Source organism: Cryphonectria parasitica, assembly GCF_011745365.1.
Source record: "Cryphonectria parasitica EP155 unplaced genomic scaffold M406scaffold_6, whole genome shotgun sequence".
Taxonomy (NCBI): Eukaryota; Fungi; Ascomycota; class Sordariomycetes; order Diaporthales; family Cryphonectriaceae; genus Cryphonectria; species Cryphonectria parasitica.
The window spans coordinates 3,710,627-3,726,949 of record NW_024468914.1 but is presented as its reverse complement, the minus strand read 5'-3'; the positions used below and the strand labels follow the sequence as shown (position 1 = coordinate 3,726,949).

Below are 16,323 nucleotides of genomic sequence, written 5' to 3'. Positions count from 1 at the left end.
GCGCACTGTCGTCACGAGAGGGTGTGTTACAGCTTGGGAGGGAGCCCTCCATGCTAAGTGCTCATACTACTGCAAGGGGACGGGGACGCAAGGTACGGACGGTACCATCGTAGGCTGGGGGCTGCGGTGGAAACCGTTGGGTTACCAATTTGCCCACACACACATATACACACACTCACACACACTGCAAGTAAGTTGAAAAAGTCGCCTATGGGACTACCATAGGACTCTCAGCCGTAGTGCTTACAGCGGCGCTTAGCCACAGTCCTGCAGCCTGTATTGGCCCACTTTTGGGTGCGCTTGGCCTCGGACGGGCTGTGTCGCGTTTAATCTGTACCATACTGTAGGAAACATTGCCCATAGATTGAGGTCTATAGAAAGTGGCTGTGTGTTACAGTATTGCTTTCTATAGAAGATGATGATGAGTCTGCTGGCCGGCCAAGCATCAGGAGGACCACCACCCCCAAAGGACAAACACTCACGCCAAGCACTTGCTCCGGTTTTTCCCAGTCGGAGGGCGGAAAAGCATGGAGATAAGACTCCTAGACACGAGTTTAGGACGTTAAAGTGCAAAAAAAGATGACAGGTCTGGCTTGCATATACATCATCGCCATGAAACGCCGACGGTGTGGCTGTGATTTCCACCCGTCGTTAACCTTTGTGGTTGTGTCCATGCCGGATGACGGGGAGTTGAGGACTGGCCAGACCACCCAGCAGCGCCTTTTCTCAACTTTGGACTTGTGTAGTCATCTAGGGTGGCCTGACCAGGGGACCTGCATGACTGGATCAAAAAGTGTAAGGGTGTGGTAATCGTGCTGAAGATGACTCTTTCTGAAGATAAGTAAATGTACTGAATAGTGTCTGCCATTGCTGCACGTGCCTCAGTGGTCCACTCAAGCACAAGGCAGCACTTGGCACTGGGCACTATTGGTTCTTGCATGAGGTGGAGTTACACAACAGTCAGTGACCGGGGGGGCCAGAAGAGGGTATGTAATGGTCGCTCAATCGGACGCGCAACAGCGCAAGAAAAGGCTGGCGCGGCTTTGTGTGTCTCAAGAGGCCCTCGTGAATGATTTTTACAGAACGCAATCGAAAGCAGCAATCTAAGAGTCGTCTACCATGACGACCTGAATCTAAGACAATGGAGGCATCCTGCGTGTGGGGGCTGAGGAATAACGATGACAGCTCACCGGGCTGCTGGGACCCTGATCAGCTGGATAAGTGTCATCGTCGATAAGAAGTGCTATAGTTTGAATGAGAAGCCCGTTCTGTTGTGTGTATTCTTGGGGAAGGGTGGGAGGGGGTGGAAAGAGGGTTGGAAGGCGGTCGGGGAAGGACGAGGGAGAGGCTGAGCTTCTCAAGGTCAGGTCTATTGAGGGGGGGCAGCTTGCTCGGTCAGCGAGTCCTGGCCGCCTGTATTCTGAGGCTCTTAGCTAACAGTCTATATCAATCCCTCGCCTAGACAGAAAGATGATGCCACTTCACACGACGAATTCTAATCTGGGAGATCTCAGTCATTGAGTGAATATTCGTCCATGTAGAACTCATCTTCTGGCGCCGAGTTCACCCGTCTAGTTGCGCTGAGGGACCGTCAAGAAGGCATCCAATTATCATGATAAGGCTTGGTTGTTAGCAAGTGTTGCATTTCATTGTCGCGGCCTGCAGCGAATCCTACGCGATATTCACAGCCCGCCCCACACCCCCCCTTCCCGAGGCCTAAAGGGTTTTATGCCCCAGGCCCAAACTTCCGCTCACCTCACTAGGCGCTGCCACCCATCGCGTGAGCCACTCTACTCCAAGCTTTCCTACATTTGTTGCTGCACGATATCGTCATGATTGGAATCTCTGTCACTATGTAGTCCGTCTCGTGGCACTTCACATTGAGCAAACAAGACCGAAAGCCGAAGCTGGTCAGCTGGCGTGTTCCAGCACTCCGTACTAAGGTCGCCAAGTGTGACCATCCTCTCCATTCATGTTCGCAACGCACAAGCGCAACGCCACAATAACACTGGTTTTTTTGGTTTTTTTTGTTGAGACGACTTCGTGTCACTCCTTCTGCGAACAACGGTCGGGCTTCGAATCTGACACACGTGCACCGACTGGATCCAGTTTGCCGAGTAATATGCCGCGAGGCACATCATGTGTTCAAGTTCATGGACGTTTATTATGTGCAAGGCAGATTCTGTACAGTCGGGAACAGTCGAAAATGAGGACGAACTAGAACAATTCCTAATCAATGGAGTATCGAAAGACGCGTGTTCTTACGTTCCCATTGCGGTGACAGCATATACGAGCAATACTCTGACCACCACCCCCTTCCCCCACACCAAGACAACGCCAACGGGGTCCTGTTATGACTCTCCCCCCATATCCAATCTTCTTTTTGGGCGGCCTCACATTATGGCCTGCAGCAGATGCGATTTGAGCAACTGTTAGATTGATTATTGTCTCTCATAGTCACCGCTGCGTCGGCGTTCAGTCAAGTTTTCATGGACTACAGCCCATGGAGCCTTGTTGCGTAAATCGGATTTCTAATATATTCGGGGCCCCGGCTCCCTCCATGAAGGAATATCGAGCGCCCTTGCAGAATTTTTCAGTCATAGGTAAGCAAAACTCTGCTTAGCCAGGTCAACACAAGGCTGGACACCATTAGCCAGTCTTTACCCTGTAATACAACTGCAGTCGGGAGCTCAATCTTAGGCATTCTAGCGCGCATCCTCGTCTGAGAACTTCTGAAAATGTCCACCCAAGGGGCAATAGTAACACTCCAAAACAATGATAGAGACAATTTGGTGCCAAGGAGCCATGGTCATTCATCCGCACCACCGAATCCATGGACTGTGGACGTTTGCATGTGCTCCAGCTGAGATAGGGCGAATCGTGGACAGGCCGTTCAGCGTGGCGTTTCGACTGGTGATAAGCATGCGAAATCTTTCGTTCATCTGAAAGCAATTTGACCATCTGTGGCCGAAGTTATTTGGAAATGCTCAAGTAAAGATAATGGCCTTGCATCTCTTCTCCAGGTGATACTGGGCCGGTTCAATGTTAGGCATGTCAAAAGGGCTGGTAGAGATCAAAGAACGAGCAACAGTACCGGTGCCGATACGCAACAACAATATTAAGCACAATACTATGCGATATCTCCGAAGTACAGTTATTGGACGGAATGCCTTCCTTCGACTTCACCAAAGTCCAAAATCAACTCAAATAATACAGCATCATGGTCATGTCGCTGAGTTCTGTAGCAAGCATCATAGATATAAATATTCAGGTCGTTCCCCATTTGGTATTCTGTCTGTCCTCCTCATCAGCATCACAAACCTCACAAACACTCTACAGAAACATCTTCTTAAGCTTCACGCTTCAAACCAACCATCAAAATGCCTTCCAACACTCAGACCTCCAACTCCTCCATGGGAGTCAACGGCTACTCCTACTGCGTTGTCATGTAAAGGGGCTCCCAACGGATGCCTCTTTGCAGTTGCAAGCGGAAGAGTTCTACAATACACCACATGGTTGGTAGTCCGACGATACCAGCCATCGCTAGCCACTTCGCCACGTAACAACACGCAAGAGCCTACCGAACTTGCCTCGAAGAAACCCCAGGCTTGCCTTGTGACAGCCGCGCAACCACCTCTCATCGAGCAGCAAGATCACCAATAATGACTTCGATTCTTTCATTTACCTGCCGCCTTTCTCATTAACCCTGCGGTGACGACCGGATGCGAACGGACTGCGGCGGATTTGCGATGTTGTAATCTATTGGCCATGTTTTCGGAATTCACACATGAGTGTGAAGAACGAGAGCAACGTTGATGGGAATTTTAAAGGAGGGAACGGTTTCATTAGACATTATCTGCTAGACCTTGCCTAAAATGTGATTCAGTCATCCTCCAGCTCTGATACGCCTCAAATTCTCGTTCCTTTGGGCATGTATCTGTGGGGAAATATATAGGTACAGCCAGTTCTGAGAGACTGGCGATCGCTTTTTTCCCCGACAGTATCTTCCCAATATGCATGTGGTGTTTTAACAGCTTGTCGCCACCTGAACTATTCTTTACTGTTTTAATTCAGTTTCCATGATCAGGTTTCATGCGTGAGAGTCTATTACATGTCTCTGAAGGTATTTCTTCAGAAGATGGTGCCTTAGTGAGTGCTGTTATGCAACTCTTTTCCTGTAAATATTTCTGTTAATGAACCCATAGACTGGTTCATATCTGCTATCCAAGTTGTTTTTGCTTCCTGCCTAGAATGCACTCATATGCAAATGGGATTTGCCAGACCATGACCAGCATTTATTCTACTACCTCCCAGCTCTGGTATTGTCTCGGTTGCTGCCCTCTTCCGAGTTGCTGTCACTGTCATTGTCGCCGTGATTTTCGCCATCAAAGAAAAACGTGACTCGGGGTCTTGACCCATTGGTCGCCGTCTGGCTTCGCCCTCGGAATGAGTTGGAGGAATGGGAAGATGAGTGGTCATGGAAGCCGAGGGTGGGCGAGTCTTCTCTGGGTGTCCCTTCTCTATTATTCTCTTCATACAAATCCGAGTCTGGCTCTGGCGTCTCGGCATGCGTCCCTCGGGTCCTGTGATTATAAGTGTCAATGATTCAGACTCACGGGTCACTGGGGGCTGATTTCAGCGTTCCACACAAGTCAAGCGGAATCAAGCGGCTTGACAAGCGAAGTTGACGGTTTGGCGATGGTCTTCAAGACAAGTAAGCGGCCTTTTTGACCAAGCGGCTTGCAAGCGAACAAGCGAATTGCCTCAGTCCTATTGTGGGTCCTTATAGGCTCAGTTGAAGCTATCGCGGCCTACTCTGGATGCAACCTTGCTGGGGTTTTTGGTGTTTTGGCCTAGGCTTTTGCCCTGGCCCTTGGCTATTCAGCCTATATATCCGTATTAAGTCTTTTCCTCCGCTGGCAAGCAAGCTCTTCTGTATCTCTTCTACCCTTGTACTTAGCATCCTTGCATTTACTTTCTTACGTCTCGCATCTGGGTGTCCTCGCGTTTATCTATCATCGCTTTCCTTTCACTATCATAGCTAATAGCAATGCTTTCAACCAGCTTAGCTACGCGAGATATACCTCTATCCAGAAGCAGATCGATGCTCACAATGCCACAGCATAGTTCTCTCTTAGTACCCTCAAAGATCTCCCACGCATTAAGGTTCCAGAACGATCCCATGCCTTTGTCCCAGCTCGCTGGATGCCAACATCATCAGCCAAGAGGAAGCGCTACGGATCTGATATCTAGCATTTCAGCGAGAAGCTCTTCGAGATCATCGTACAGGCTAACAGCACATGCAAAGTTGCAGCAGATTGGTGGTTCTGTTGCTTCTACAATCAAAATAATCGACAGACCTTATATACCACGCGTAACAGTATCTCGACAAGCACATCAGCAGCTCTAAAGCATCTCGAAGGTCGCGATAACGAGGGCTATAACCTTAGCAAGCTGAAAGAGCTTGTTGCAGAGGCAGAGAAAGAAGAGGTTAGCCCAGAGAAGCTTGGCTAGCAAAAGCAGCGAAGAATAAACCATTGTAGCCTTTTCAACAACAGCAGTCTATATACAGCGCCTAATGCCTTAAAAGATACTGCTAATGCTCCAACTCGTACAGTTGTTAGTCTTGCGAAGAAGACTATAACAGAGCTGATTGCTTATTGCGATATACCTCTTTCAACTCTCGAGGCGCCTCAGTTCCGCCAGCTATTGATGGTCTGGAATAGCACCCTGACGGAGCACTTTTTCTCTCGAAGTGATAGCACAGTAATAAGATGGCTGTTTGAGGCATTTCACGAGAACCTAGCTAGTCTTCAGCTCCAGCTCCAGCGCAAGGCTATCTCGAAGATTCATCTATCTGCTGATCTCTGAACCTTGCCTAATCACAAAGGCATTCTAGCAGTGGTTGCACATTTTGTTGATAGCAATGCAAAGCTGCGAAATCGCCTTATAGCAGTGAGGATGATCAACAGCCAGCATACTAGCGAGAATCTCCAGTAGCATCTCCATCAGGTTATTATGGCTTTTCAGCTTGAGGAGCAGCTTGGCTGGCTTACTTTTGATAACAACAGCACGAATGACAAGGCAACAAGGCTTCTTTTTTGCAAGATGTACAGCTTCAATCATCGTGAAGCTGAGAAGCTGCGGATTGAACAGCGATGCTGCTGCTGGGGCCATATTATTAACCTTATTATCAAAAGCTTCCTCTCTGATAACGCTAAACAGATACTCGAGGCTGAAGACAGCGATGCTGATGAGGTAAGTCGAGCTGTTTTGTATCTTTCTGGCTTATTGCTAATATTTAAGCAGGAACTCGAGCAACAGAGGAATCAGTAGGATCAGTAGCAGCGAGAAGGACCTATACGCTGCACTCATCTTATTGTAGTCTTCCTCAAGGCAAGTATACAGCGGGTCCAGAACTTCGAGAAGATTATTCAGAACTCTTTGTTTTCTCCAGAGAACCAAGATCTCGAGAATACTATAGCCTTTTTAGCAGAGGCCCTTCCTCAGCTAACAGCACAAGACCTCACAATGCCACCACTACTGCTTCCTACAGACTCTACAGATGAGCAAACTGGCAATATATCTACCTTGCAGCCAGTAGTAGCTCAGAAGATGCGATGGAACTTAACAGAGGCTGAGATATTGCGGCTGCTGAGACTGAAAAGATCTATTGATTTCTGGGTTAAAGAGCAAGTTTGAAGCGGTGCTAAAATACAACCTTTGAGTGAGCAGGACTGGCGAGTGCTTGAGGCAACTCGAGATCTTTTGCAGCCATTCCTATGGCATACAAAACATCACGAGGGGAACGCTGTAGCTGTTCATAATGTTCTCAGTTCTTTGTGGGATCTCGAGAAGCATTTGCAGTCCTTTCAGGAGAGATTTGGAGGCAGAAAAACGTATACTGAAGAAGAAATCCTTGAGGAGATTATTGTCTCGCTAAATGCAGAGAAACCAGCCCTTCAGCAGCCCTCATCGCGATATCAGGCCTCTTCAAGACCTTCCTCTCGGCCCTCGCCTCGACCCTCCCCTCGACCCTCCTCTCGACTTTACTCTCGGCCCTCCTCTCAGCGTTCCTCTTGGCCCTCCCCTCGATCCTCCCCTCGATCCTCCCCTCGCCGTCGAGCTTTACAGTCTTCAGATATATTTCCTAGCATTCCAGTACGGGAATGGCCAGATGTTGGTTCTCAATAAGAGGCTGAGATATACTCTGAGGAATGTGGGCTTGAAGGTGCTGAGTTTCTGAGAGAATCAGTAGCCTATGCATTAGCAATTCTCAAGCAATATAAGAGCAAGCTTTGCGAATACTCTATATATTTTGCTGCTGCTGTTTTGCATCCGAAATATCGCCTGGTTGGTATTCGTACAGCAGCGCCAGCTATTGCTGATAATGTTGAACAAGAGTTTAAGGCTTTTTATGAGAAATATTGGGCATATAAAGATCCAGCCTTATCATTAGCATCAATACCCAGCTTGCAGAAAGATCAAGAACATAACAAGCCAAAGAAGCAGTGAAGGACCGCCTTCAGAGCACAACCAAGGCCAAAGCATCAACAGCTACAGTCAGAGCTGGAGAAATATCTTCAGCTAGAAGAGGACGACGAGGACGATGATGGTTTTGAGCCCCTCATCTGGTGGGCAGCGCATAAGGCCGAGTTTCCAGCCCTCTCACAGATGGCCTTCGACATCCTATCTATCCCTGCAATGTCGTCCGAATGCGAGAGAGTCTTCAGCCAAGGGAAGCTTATGATGTCCTCGCAGAGGAGGAGAATGAAGAGCAGCACTCTCGAGCTCCTTTTGTGCCTCAAGGACTAGCTGAAAAATGGAACGCTGGCAGGACTAGCAGCAGAGATGAGGAGGAAAGGCATTGCCTAGCAGCTTTTTGCCAAAAAAAGGCATTCGAGGGGGTCAGAAATGTTTCTTTCAGCACTTGAGCGAGGGACCTCGCGCGGATCAGAGCGTAACAAGGAAAACTATCATCATATGCCTCTGTACCGGTTGAACTACGTGCGTAGCTCATTTGTTACTCTCACCACCTTTCGTTTCGTATATCTATCGTACATTCCTAATCCGGTATAGTGACCAAGTTACCAAGCGAATCAAGCGGCCAGGTACTAGAAGACAAGCAAGCGGCCAAAATAGTTAGCAAGTCAAGTGGAGGGCTACCGCTTGCCTTGACTTGACTTGTGTGGAACGCTGGCTGATTTAGCCCATTATCCTTTTTCTTCTTCTTCTCTTACCAGGCTTCAATATCCTCTGTCCTCTGATCAAACTCTTCAGGAACCGTGCGCGTAGGCTCGACGCCAGTCGTTTGTGGCTCGTGGCCCCTGAACCCGGGTATATTGCCCGTGCCACCATTGGTGTTGCCATTGGTATGGTGGTTGTTCGCTGCTCCATCACGGGTGCCACCATACGCAATACTTGCGGTGCTCATCCACGGGTTTGAGCCGAATGGACGCATACCATCGGCACTGTAGGGCGCAAAAGAAACCGTAGCGTCCTGACGCCGGAGTGGTGGCATTTGGTACGGCTCTTGACGAGTATGTCTTCGACGTCCTTGGTCCACGCCTTCAGGGACCTCCTCCGGTGGAACGTTGTTGGGAATCCTGGGCAATGCCGCAGTTCGGGGGTCGAATGCGGTGTGCGATTCTGTATGCACTGCCTCCTCCGTTTGTTCCTCCTCGTTAGAGTCGTCGCTCCTACTGATGTATTCCACACTGTCTGAGCTTGAAGAGTTGCTCGAAGAGGTGCCCAGTCGACGACTCGGATCTTCACCAGGGCCTTCACCATCCATTGCAGAGTTCGCTTTCAGTTCTCGGGTGTACGAGACGCAAACTCCGAGAAATGGCGTATTGTGGTGATACTTTTGATATTGCCACTGGTTTCAAAGCTGGTAGGTTCCGCCAGGATGCTCACAAATTCCGAACTGACCGTTGTGATGCGGTTGGTTTTTGATGTTTGATGTGAATTTGCTTACCATGATACTGACCTGGGCTAAAGAGTAGGAAACAGCAAGGCAACTAAGCAGGCACAGTGGCTGCCAATATATATAGATGTGGGCTACGTGTGTGACTTCCAACACGTCCCGGGAACACATTGTCACCTAATCGGTGTTCCTCGTGAGCCCTTTGTGTTTACCTAAATAATCGAGCAAGTACAACCTCTTCAGACAGAGGAGGGAGACAGAAAAATGTACATTTCGGTGACGGACGATGAATGAGAGATCAGTGTCCATTCAAAGTCCCTCTGAGATGACCAGTTGAAGAGACGTCGCGCACGCGGTAATGAATTTAGCACATGCCAGGCCCGGGCTATCACAAAATTTAATGACAGACGCGCATGTTGAGATAAATATTTGCATGCCATTATGATCGATCCTAGGATGGGAGTATGGCTAGAGTCCTGTGGCCAACACTATAGTGCACATAGGTATAATTTTCGTCATGATATCGTTCTTCTGGTAGGGTGAGAGTCGAGAAGTATCGCGCTGACCGTACCAACAAAAAACCACTTCACCGCCACAAAAACCGTTTCATACATACTGTACAAGTCGTAATACAGATGATATCCCTGAATCGAAGGTGTAAAACCAATTAACCCAATGATAGTCCCCACGGAGAACTTCAGCAGATATCTCTCACGGCTGGAGAATGTCCATATCATCCTCTTCGCTGCCCACGTCTCTGTCCATACCCAATGAGAGGAACTCGTGTTCTAAAGCCTCGTCCGCACTGATCCTCCGACTGGGATCCAGCTCCATACACCGATTCAGAAAGTCAATGGCGATCCTTTCGTCATTGGAAAGAGGCGTCTCTTCGCGGACGGTGCTCCACATGATGATCTTGCCCAGGTCAAAACCACTCTGGCCAATGGTGGGAATGTTGGTTTCAAACATGGCGCCGTGCAGCTGAGCAGCGATCCTCATGCGCTTGGAGCCAAAGATGGTTGCTATCTCGATCATGGCATCGACATCATCTGCGCTGTTGAAGAAGGGGAAGCGCCGCGACAGGATGGTGAGCAGGATCACACCTGCGGACCAGATATCCAGCTTTGGAGTCTGCTCTGTGCACTTGAAGAGGACCTCGGGGGCACGGAAGCCTCGCGTACCGGCACGGTTGGCACGGCGCGAGGGACGTGTGTCGTTCTTGGGATATCCGTGATGTGGACCTCCATTGGCCATGTATGCGGACTTGAGGCGCTGCCTACGCGCACTAGAGTCCTCATGACAGGCGCATGGTTTCGTGTCCGTGCCTTCGCGTTCTGCCAGACCAAAATCTACCAAGACGCCTCGTCGGGCTGTATGGTCGTAGAGAAAGTTGGTCGGCTTGATGTCACGGTGTATGATGCCATGACGGTGCACATAAGACAAGGCTGTGAAGAGGGAGCGGAGGTAGATCGCCGAGTCCGAAGGGGTCATGCTACGGAAGTAATCTCTGAAATCCTGGTGGCGGAAGTAGGGCAGGATGGCGACAACCTGATCGGTGCTGCGGAAGGCGGTGATGAGTGGACAGATGGTGGGGCAGTCGCGCAGGTCGTGCAGGAGCTCGAGCTCGTTGAGGATACGCGCAGGCGAAGAGGTGACATAGATCTTCTTGATCGCGACGAACTTGGGGCGCCGCCTAGCTCGTGAAGTGTGACAGGTTGGGGAGACCGCGTCGTGTCCAGAGGCCGCTGAGGGAATACGGTTGACATGCTTCCTCAGAGGAGGTGGTGTCCACTTCTCGTTCTCCTTGTCGAGATCCCACTTGTTTTCGTATCGCTCGTATTGTATGTCCTGTGCCTTATAGACTGTCGAAAAGGTGCCTGTACGAAGCAACCGTCAGTGACGCTGGGCGAGAACAAGAGGTTAAGCATACGTACCCTCGCCGATTCTCTTGATCAGACGATACTTGTGCCTGAAGCCCGGAAAGGCATCTTGGAGCTTCTTCATGTCTTCGTCCAGCACCTCATCGTCCTCTGACATCTCGTCTCCGTGATCTGCAGCATTTGGCTCCTGTTCTTCCTCTTGTTGCTCATCTGGATCTGCGACGTCCTCTTCCGCCTCAATTTTCCCACCGGCGACGACATCGGTGTTCATGTCTGCATCTTCGGTGGATGGTCCATCTTCGTGGATCTCAAAGTCCTGTAGGCGAGGCCGACGGGCTGCAGTGGCCATGACTGGTCCACAAAAAAGCCCACTCGCTAGTGAGAGACTCGAATTCTTCTTCAACAGAGCAGGCAGGTTGGTAGATGAGGAGTGATGTGCGAACGGCGGCTCTTGTGGACGCACATTGGCGTTTTGAAGGTGTTGAGATGGCGGAAGAGCAAGGATGTGCCGGTGCAGGACGTGGATATGAGGTTGTGGTCCAAAATGAATCGAGATTGGTTGCAATTTTTGGTCATGAAAGGTTATTTGGTTTGAGGCTTCAGTCGCATCCCACCTGCTGCACAAGAATTGTTGTATTTAGAAACCGAGGCTGGGCCTGACGCGCAGGGGCGCCCAGGTTAGCGGGGCAAAGCGCGTATTAGCCCGGGCAGCGTGTTGGCCACTGCAGAATGTAGCATACTCTAAACAACAACAAAACTCGTTGCTAGGCAGATTGAGGGGCCTGGCAGGCAGTTGGCGCCCCTGCTAAGGTGGACGGATCCCACCCCTGTAACCATCCCTCACCCCTGTAGGTCCCAGCACCCCTCGCAACGCATCGCATCGTACTATGGTAGTGCAACGTACTATGAGTAAACAACCAATCTTGGCAATCTTCGACCTCGCGCCGCAAAGCTTCAAACTTCCTTCTTGCATGTCATATCGTACGCATCACACGTCGTCACCGCAGCCGCCGCCAAACCTCCTATTCTGTACACCATTGTCGCAGGTTGTGTCATGATCATCGACATCACCAACATCGTGACTTGATCTTTTTCTTCCATTTGTCTTGTCGTCTTCTGTTCCTCTTTCGCGATACCCCCACTCGGTTCCCTTCCTCCTCCCTTCCTCAAGCACAGTCAGAGCTCTCAACAAAATGGACAATATCAATTTTGACATCAACGAGGCTCTCAAGCTCTACATGAGCGACCCTGCCACCATACCAACACCCGAAGCAGATGCCTCCTTCTTCGACTGCGAGAACGACCCCGAGTCTCTCACCAACGCCGTCATAAATCCCATCCTCAACCCTATTATTGACGCTGTGGCCGGAAATCCAGACGCCATAACGCGCAGCGCACACTTCGATTCTCTACAATTCTTGCTAAAGTATGTCTCCATCTTCTTTTGCCCGCCTCGTGCTGTTGCTTTGTCTTTGTCCTCCAGTGTAGCGCGCTTCTCCAGGACGCCGGACCATGATTCTGTGCCGGTCTCTTCTGTCCCAGGTGCCCTTCCAGCAGTCGCAACAGTCCTAAATAGTGATTCTAAAACCCTCGAACAATCTAGGTACACTCCATTCCTTCCCACACACGCCCTCTCCAAGGTCTTTGACCTGATCACCTCCGGGCTATCGACCGAGGCAGACCTCATACATAATGATCTCGAGTCAGACGAACAGGATCTGCTCTCCCACCATAAACATCTCCTTGAAATATATGGGTTTCTGTTACAATGGACCATATCCTGTGTCGAGACCAAGGCTGCCGACAAGACCTCGACTGCACCCGTGGCGCGTGGCAGGAAATCCAAGAGCAAGAAGGCCAGCTCCGGCGACAAGGATGGCCACTGGGACAGCGCAGCGCAGCTTCAGATTGCTCTTGATACCATGTGCAAGGTGTTGCGCCTGAAACTAGGCAAAATCTTTTTGACGACTTCGGAGCGTGACACATTCATCGGTCTCCTGACCCGCCCCGTCTACCTCATACTCGAAAGCGAGCAGCGGGTCAAGAGCACAACCATTCGCATGCACGCGTTCAAAGTTCTTTGCATTGCTATCAAGCACCACGGCCACGGATATGGTACGTCTATTCCTCAATGGAACGGCTAGCTTCTGGCTTTTACTGACCCCTTCACAGCTGCCCAGATCTCCATTGTACAAAACCTGACCTATTTTGAACATCTCTCGGAACCCATGGCGGAGTTTCTGCACATCCTCGCAGAGCAATACGACTATCCGCAACTTGGCGAGGAGATCTTGCGCGAGCTCAGTAACAAGGAGTTCAACAGTAACGACACCAGGGGGCCCAAGTCCGTCTCTACCTTCATGGTCAAGCTGTCCGAGCTGGCGCCGAGGCTCGTGATTAAGCAGATGACGATGCTGGCCAAGCAACTTGATAGCGAGGTATGCAATATGCCGTGTGACCCTTTATCCCCCACTGTCTAGCTAACAGACAAATATAGTCCTATACGCTGCGGTGCGCCCTCATCGAAGTCTGCGGAAACATGCTCATCTATCTCAGCAAGCAAGAGGAGAGAGGCGAGAATTACAAATCCCAGCTGAATGCATTCTTTGACGTCTTGGAGGAACGCTTTCTCGACATCAACCCGTACTGCCGGTGCAGGGCTATCCAGGTCTACGTTAAGCTTTGCGACCTGCAACAAAAGTTTCCCAAGCGGAGGCAGAAGGCTGCGGAACTGGCGTGCCGGAGCCTGGAAGACAAGAGCAGCAACGTCCGCCGGAACGCCATTAAGCTACTGGGCTGCCTCATCAAGACACATCCGTTCACTGTCATGCATGGAGCCCAGCTGGCCCGCAAGGACTGGCAAGAGCGCCTCGACAAGGTGGACCAAGAGCTTGACGCCCTCAAGCCCCCGGCAGGCGCACCCGAGATGGATAGCCAGGGCAAGGCCGATATCACTGTGGACGAGCAGCTCTTGGACGAGGTAACGCAGATCGAGTCGCCCCAGAAGAAGGCACCTGCGGAAATGACGGACGAAGAGAAAGCTGTGGCTATCCAGAAGGCACAGGAGGAGGCAGCGACCTCGGAAGCGATCGAGAAGCTCACACTGACGAGGCGCTATTATACCGAAGCACTGAAGTTCATCGATGTCCTTCATGACTCCACAGGCACGATCTGCCAGCTGCTTGGCGCCAGGAACAAGAGCGAGGTCATCGAGGCCATAGACTACTTCGAGGTCGGCGACGCTTACAACATCGAGCAGAACAAGGTCGGTATCCGCCGAATGCTGCGCTTGATCTGGACCAAGGGCAACAGCGACGAGGGCAAGGGTGTGCAGACCCATCTTATCGAATGCTACAAGCGGCTCTTCTTCGAGGCGCCCGACTCGTTCAGCGCCAACGATGCAGCCAACTACATCGCACGAAATATGATCAGTCTGACTTTCGGGGCCACTCCTGCGGAATTGACCTCCCTCGAACAGCTTCTAAGCACGATGATGAAACAAGGCATGATCCCGGACATTGTCATTGCAAAGCTGTGGCAGGTCTATGGTGTGCAGAAGCGCGAGATCTCGAGGACACAGAGGCGGGGTGCCATCATTGTCCTAGGCATGTTGGCGACCGCAAGTCCGGAAATTGTCGTTAGCGACATGGAGACTATGCTTCGAACCGGTCTCGGGCCTCAAGGCCGCAACGACCTACAATTGGCCAAGTACACCTGCATCGCCCTGCGCCGCTTGAATCCTACTGGCCGGCAGGCTAAGGAGTCAGCGGTCAAGTTCTCGCGGTTGCCCAACGAGCATGCGGTGCTGCAGAAACTAGCTGCTATCACGGAGGTTCCTTTCGAGAGCGAAGAGTGGTATGGGGTTGCTGAGCAGGCTATCAACGCCATCTACTCCATCTCCAAGCACCCGGATGTGCTGTGCTCCGAGATTATCCGTCACAAGACGAAAGCTGTCTTTGGCCCTCAGAGACCACGGTCTAGTTCTGACCAGCGCCCTGGATCTCGAGATTCTCAGAAGACAGCACAAAGCGTGCAAGGTTCAAAGGAAGAACAGACATCTCCTGAAGAGCTAGCAGTGCAGGCTGACGAAGCCGGCGGCGAGGTTGCTCCTCCTGCCACACCGGCAACGCCTCAGAAGACATCACCACCACAAAAATCCAGCCCTCAGAAGCAGCAAAAGGGAAAAAGGGATAACGCCATTGCCCTGTCGCAGCTCCTTTTCATTGCTGGCCATGTCGCCATCAAGCAGATTGTTCATCTCGAGCTCTGCGAGCTTGACTTCAAGCGACGGAAGCAAGAGAAGGAGAAGGTCGTTGCTGCGGAGAAGGCGGCCGAGGCCGAATCACGGCGGACCAGCAAAAACGGCGACAAGGACAAGGAAGACCCTGAGGACGAGCTTGACCTAATTGGCGGCACGACAGAGGACGACTTCACGGAAGCTATGCAGCACATTCGAGAGCGTGAGCTCCTTTATGGGCCAGAAAGCCTGCTCGCGATGTTCGGTCCCATGGTCAGCGAGATCTGTGCTAACAACACCAAGTACAAGGACAAGGGCTTGCAGGCTGCTGCTACTCTCTGCTTGGCAAAGCTGATGTGTGTGTCGGCTGAGTACTGTGAGACCAACTTGCCTCTGCTCATCACGATCATGGAGCGCTCCCCTGATGCAACGGTCCGGTCGAATGCCGTCATTGCCCTCGGGGACATGGCCGTGTGCTTCAACCACCTCATTGATGAGAACACGGACTTCTTGTACCGTCGCCTGGCAGACTCAGACGCCTCCGTCAAGAGGACCTGCCTCATGACCCTGACTTTCCTGATTCTTGCTGGTCAGGTCAAGGTCAAGGGCCAACTGGGCGAGATGGCCAAGTGTCTCGAGGATGAAGACAAGCGCATCGCTGATTTGGCACGGATGTTCTTCACGGAGCTGTCGACCAAGGACAATGCTGTGTACAACCACTTTGTGGATATGTTCTCCCTGCTGTCTGCAGAGAAGGGCCTGGCGGAGGAGAGCTTCAGGAGGATCGTGCGGTTCCTGCTCGGATTTGTGGAGAAGGTGAGTTCCCCGAGACAGACTGGCCCCCACGTCTATCCTGAAAAACCGGCGAGTACTAAACATAATAACAGGATAAACATGCCAAACAGCTTGCAGACAAGCTGGCTGCCCGCCTCCCCCGCTGCGAGACGGAACGGCAGTGGAACGATGTCGCATTTGCCTTGGGCCTGCTGCAGCATAAGAACGAAGATATCACAAAGCTGGTCTCGGAGGGCTTCAAGATTGTCCAGGCAGCGGCTTAGAGGGCTGACCTGCCCCAGCGGTGAAGTCTGGAAATGCCGTCGCCTGCATGACAATAAGCGGACAGGTAGTCGATCTGGAATGTGTGATGGATGGTCTGACGAATCTAGGGCGTTCCAGCTGGGTTGGTGGTTGCACTGTTCATAGGCGTCGGCTGGATAGATTATGTTTGTGATGATACAATGAGACGCACAGAATTGCTCCATCCTTGTTAATCCTCCGGC

At 51.1% G+C, this 16,323-nt stretch overlaps 3 protein-coding genes across 3 annotated transcripts; 1 reads left to right on the top strand and 2 right to left on the bottom strand.

The window, feature by feature from the left end:
* Positions 1-8,236: 8,236 nt before the first annotated feature.
* On the bottom strand, positions 8,237-8,980 carry M406DRAFT_75213 (uncharacterized protein; the record flags this gene model as incomplete). Its single annotated transcript, XM_040925817.1, has 2 exons — positions 8,237-8,878; positions 8,978-8,980. The coding sequence occupies 2 exons, from the start codon at positions 8,978-8,980 to the stop codon at positions 8,237-8,239; spliced, it is 645 nt and encodes a 214-aa protein (XP_040774948.1).
* Positions 8,981-9,637: 657 nt separating this feature from the next.
* M406DRAFT_347344 (kinase-like protein) lies at positions 9,638-11,155 on the bottom strand (the record flags this gene model as incomplete). The annotated part of the gene is made up of 2 exons (XM_040922281.1): positions 9,638-10,803; positions 10,861-11,155. 2 exons carry the CDS (start codon positions 11,153-11,155, stop codon positions 9,638-9,640), a joined length of 1,461 nt encoding a protein of 486 aa, XP_040774947.1.
* Positions 11,156-11,999: 844 nt separating this feature from the next.
* Positions 12,000-16,303, top strand: M406DRAFT_352575 (uncharacterized protein; the record flags this gene model as incomplete). Its single annotated transcript, XM_040922700.1, has 5 exons — positions 12,000-12,232; positions 12,410-12,921; positions 12,979-13,244; positions 13,304-15,859; positions 15,931-16,303. 5 exons carry the CDS (start codon positions 12,000-12,002, stop codon positions 16,099-16,101), a joined length of 3,738 nt encoding a protein of 1,245 aa, XP_040774946.1. The 3' UTR covers positions 16,102-16,303.
* Positions 16,304-16,323: the final 20 nt, after the last annotated feature.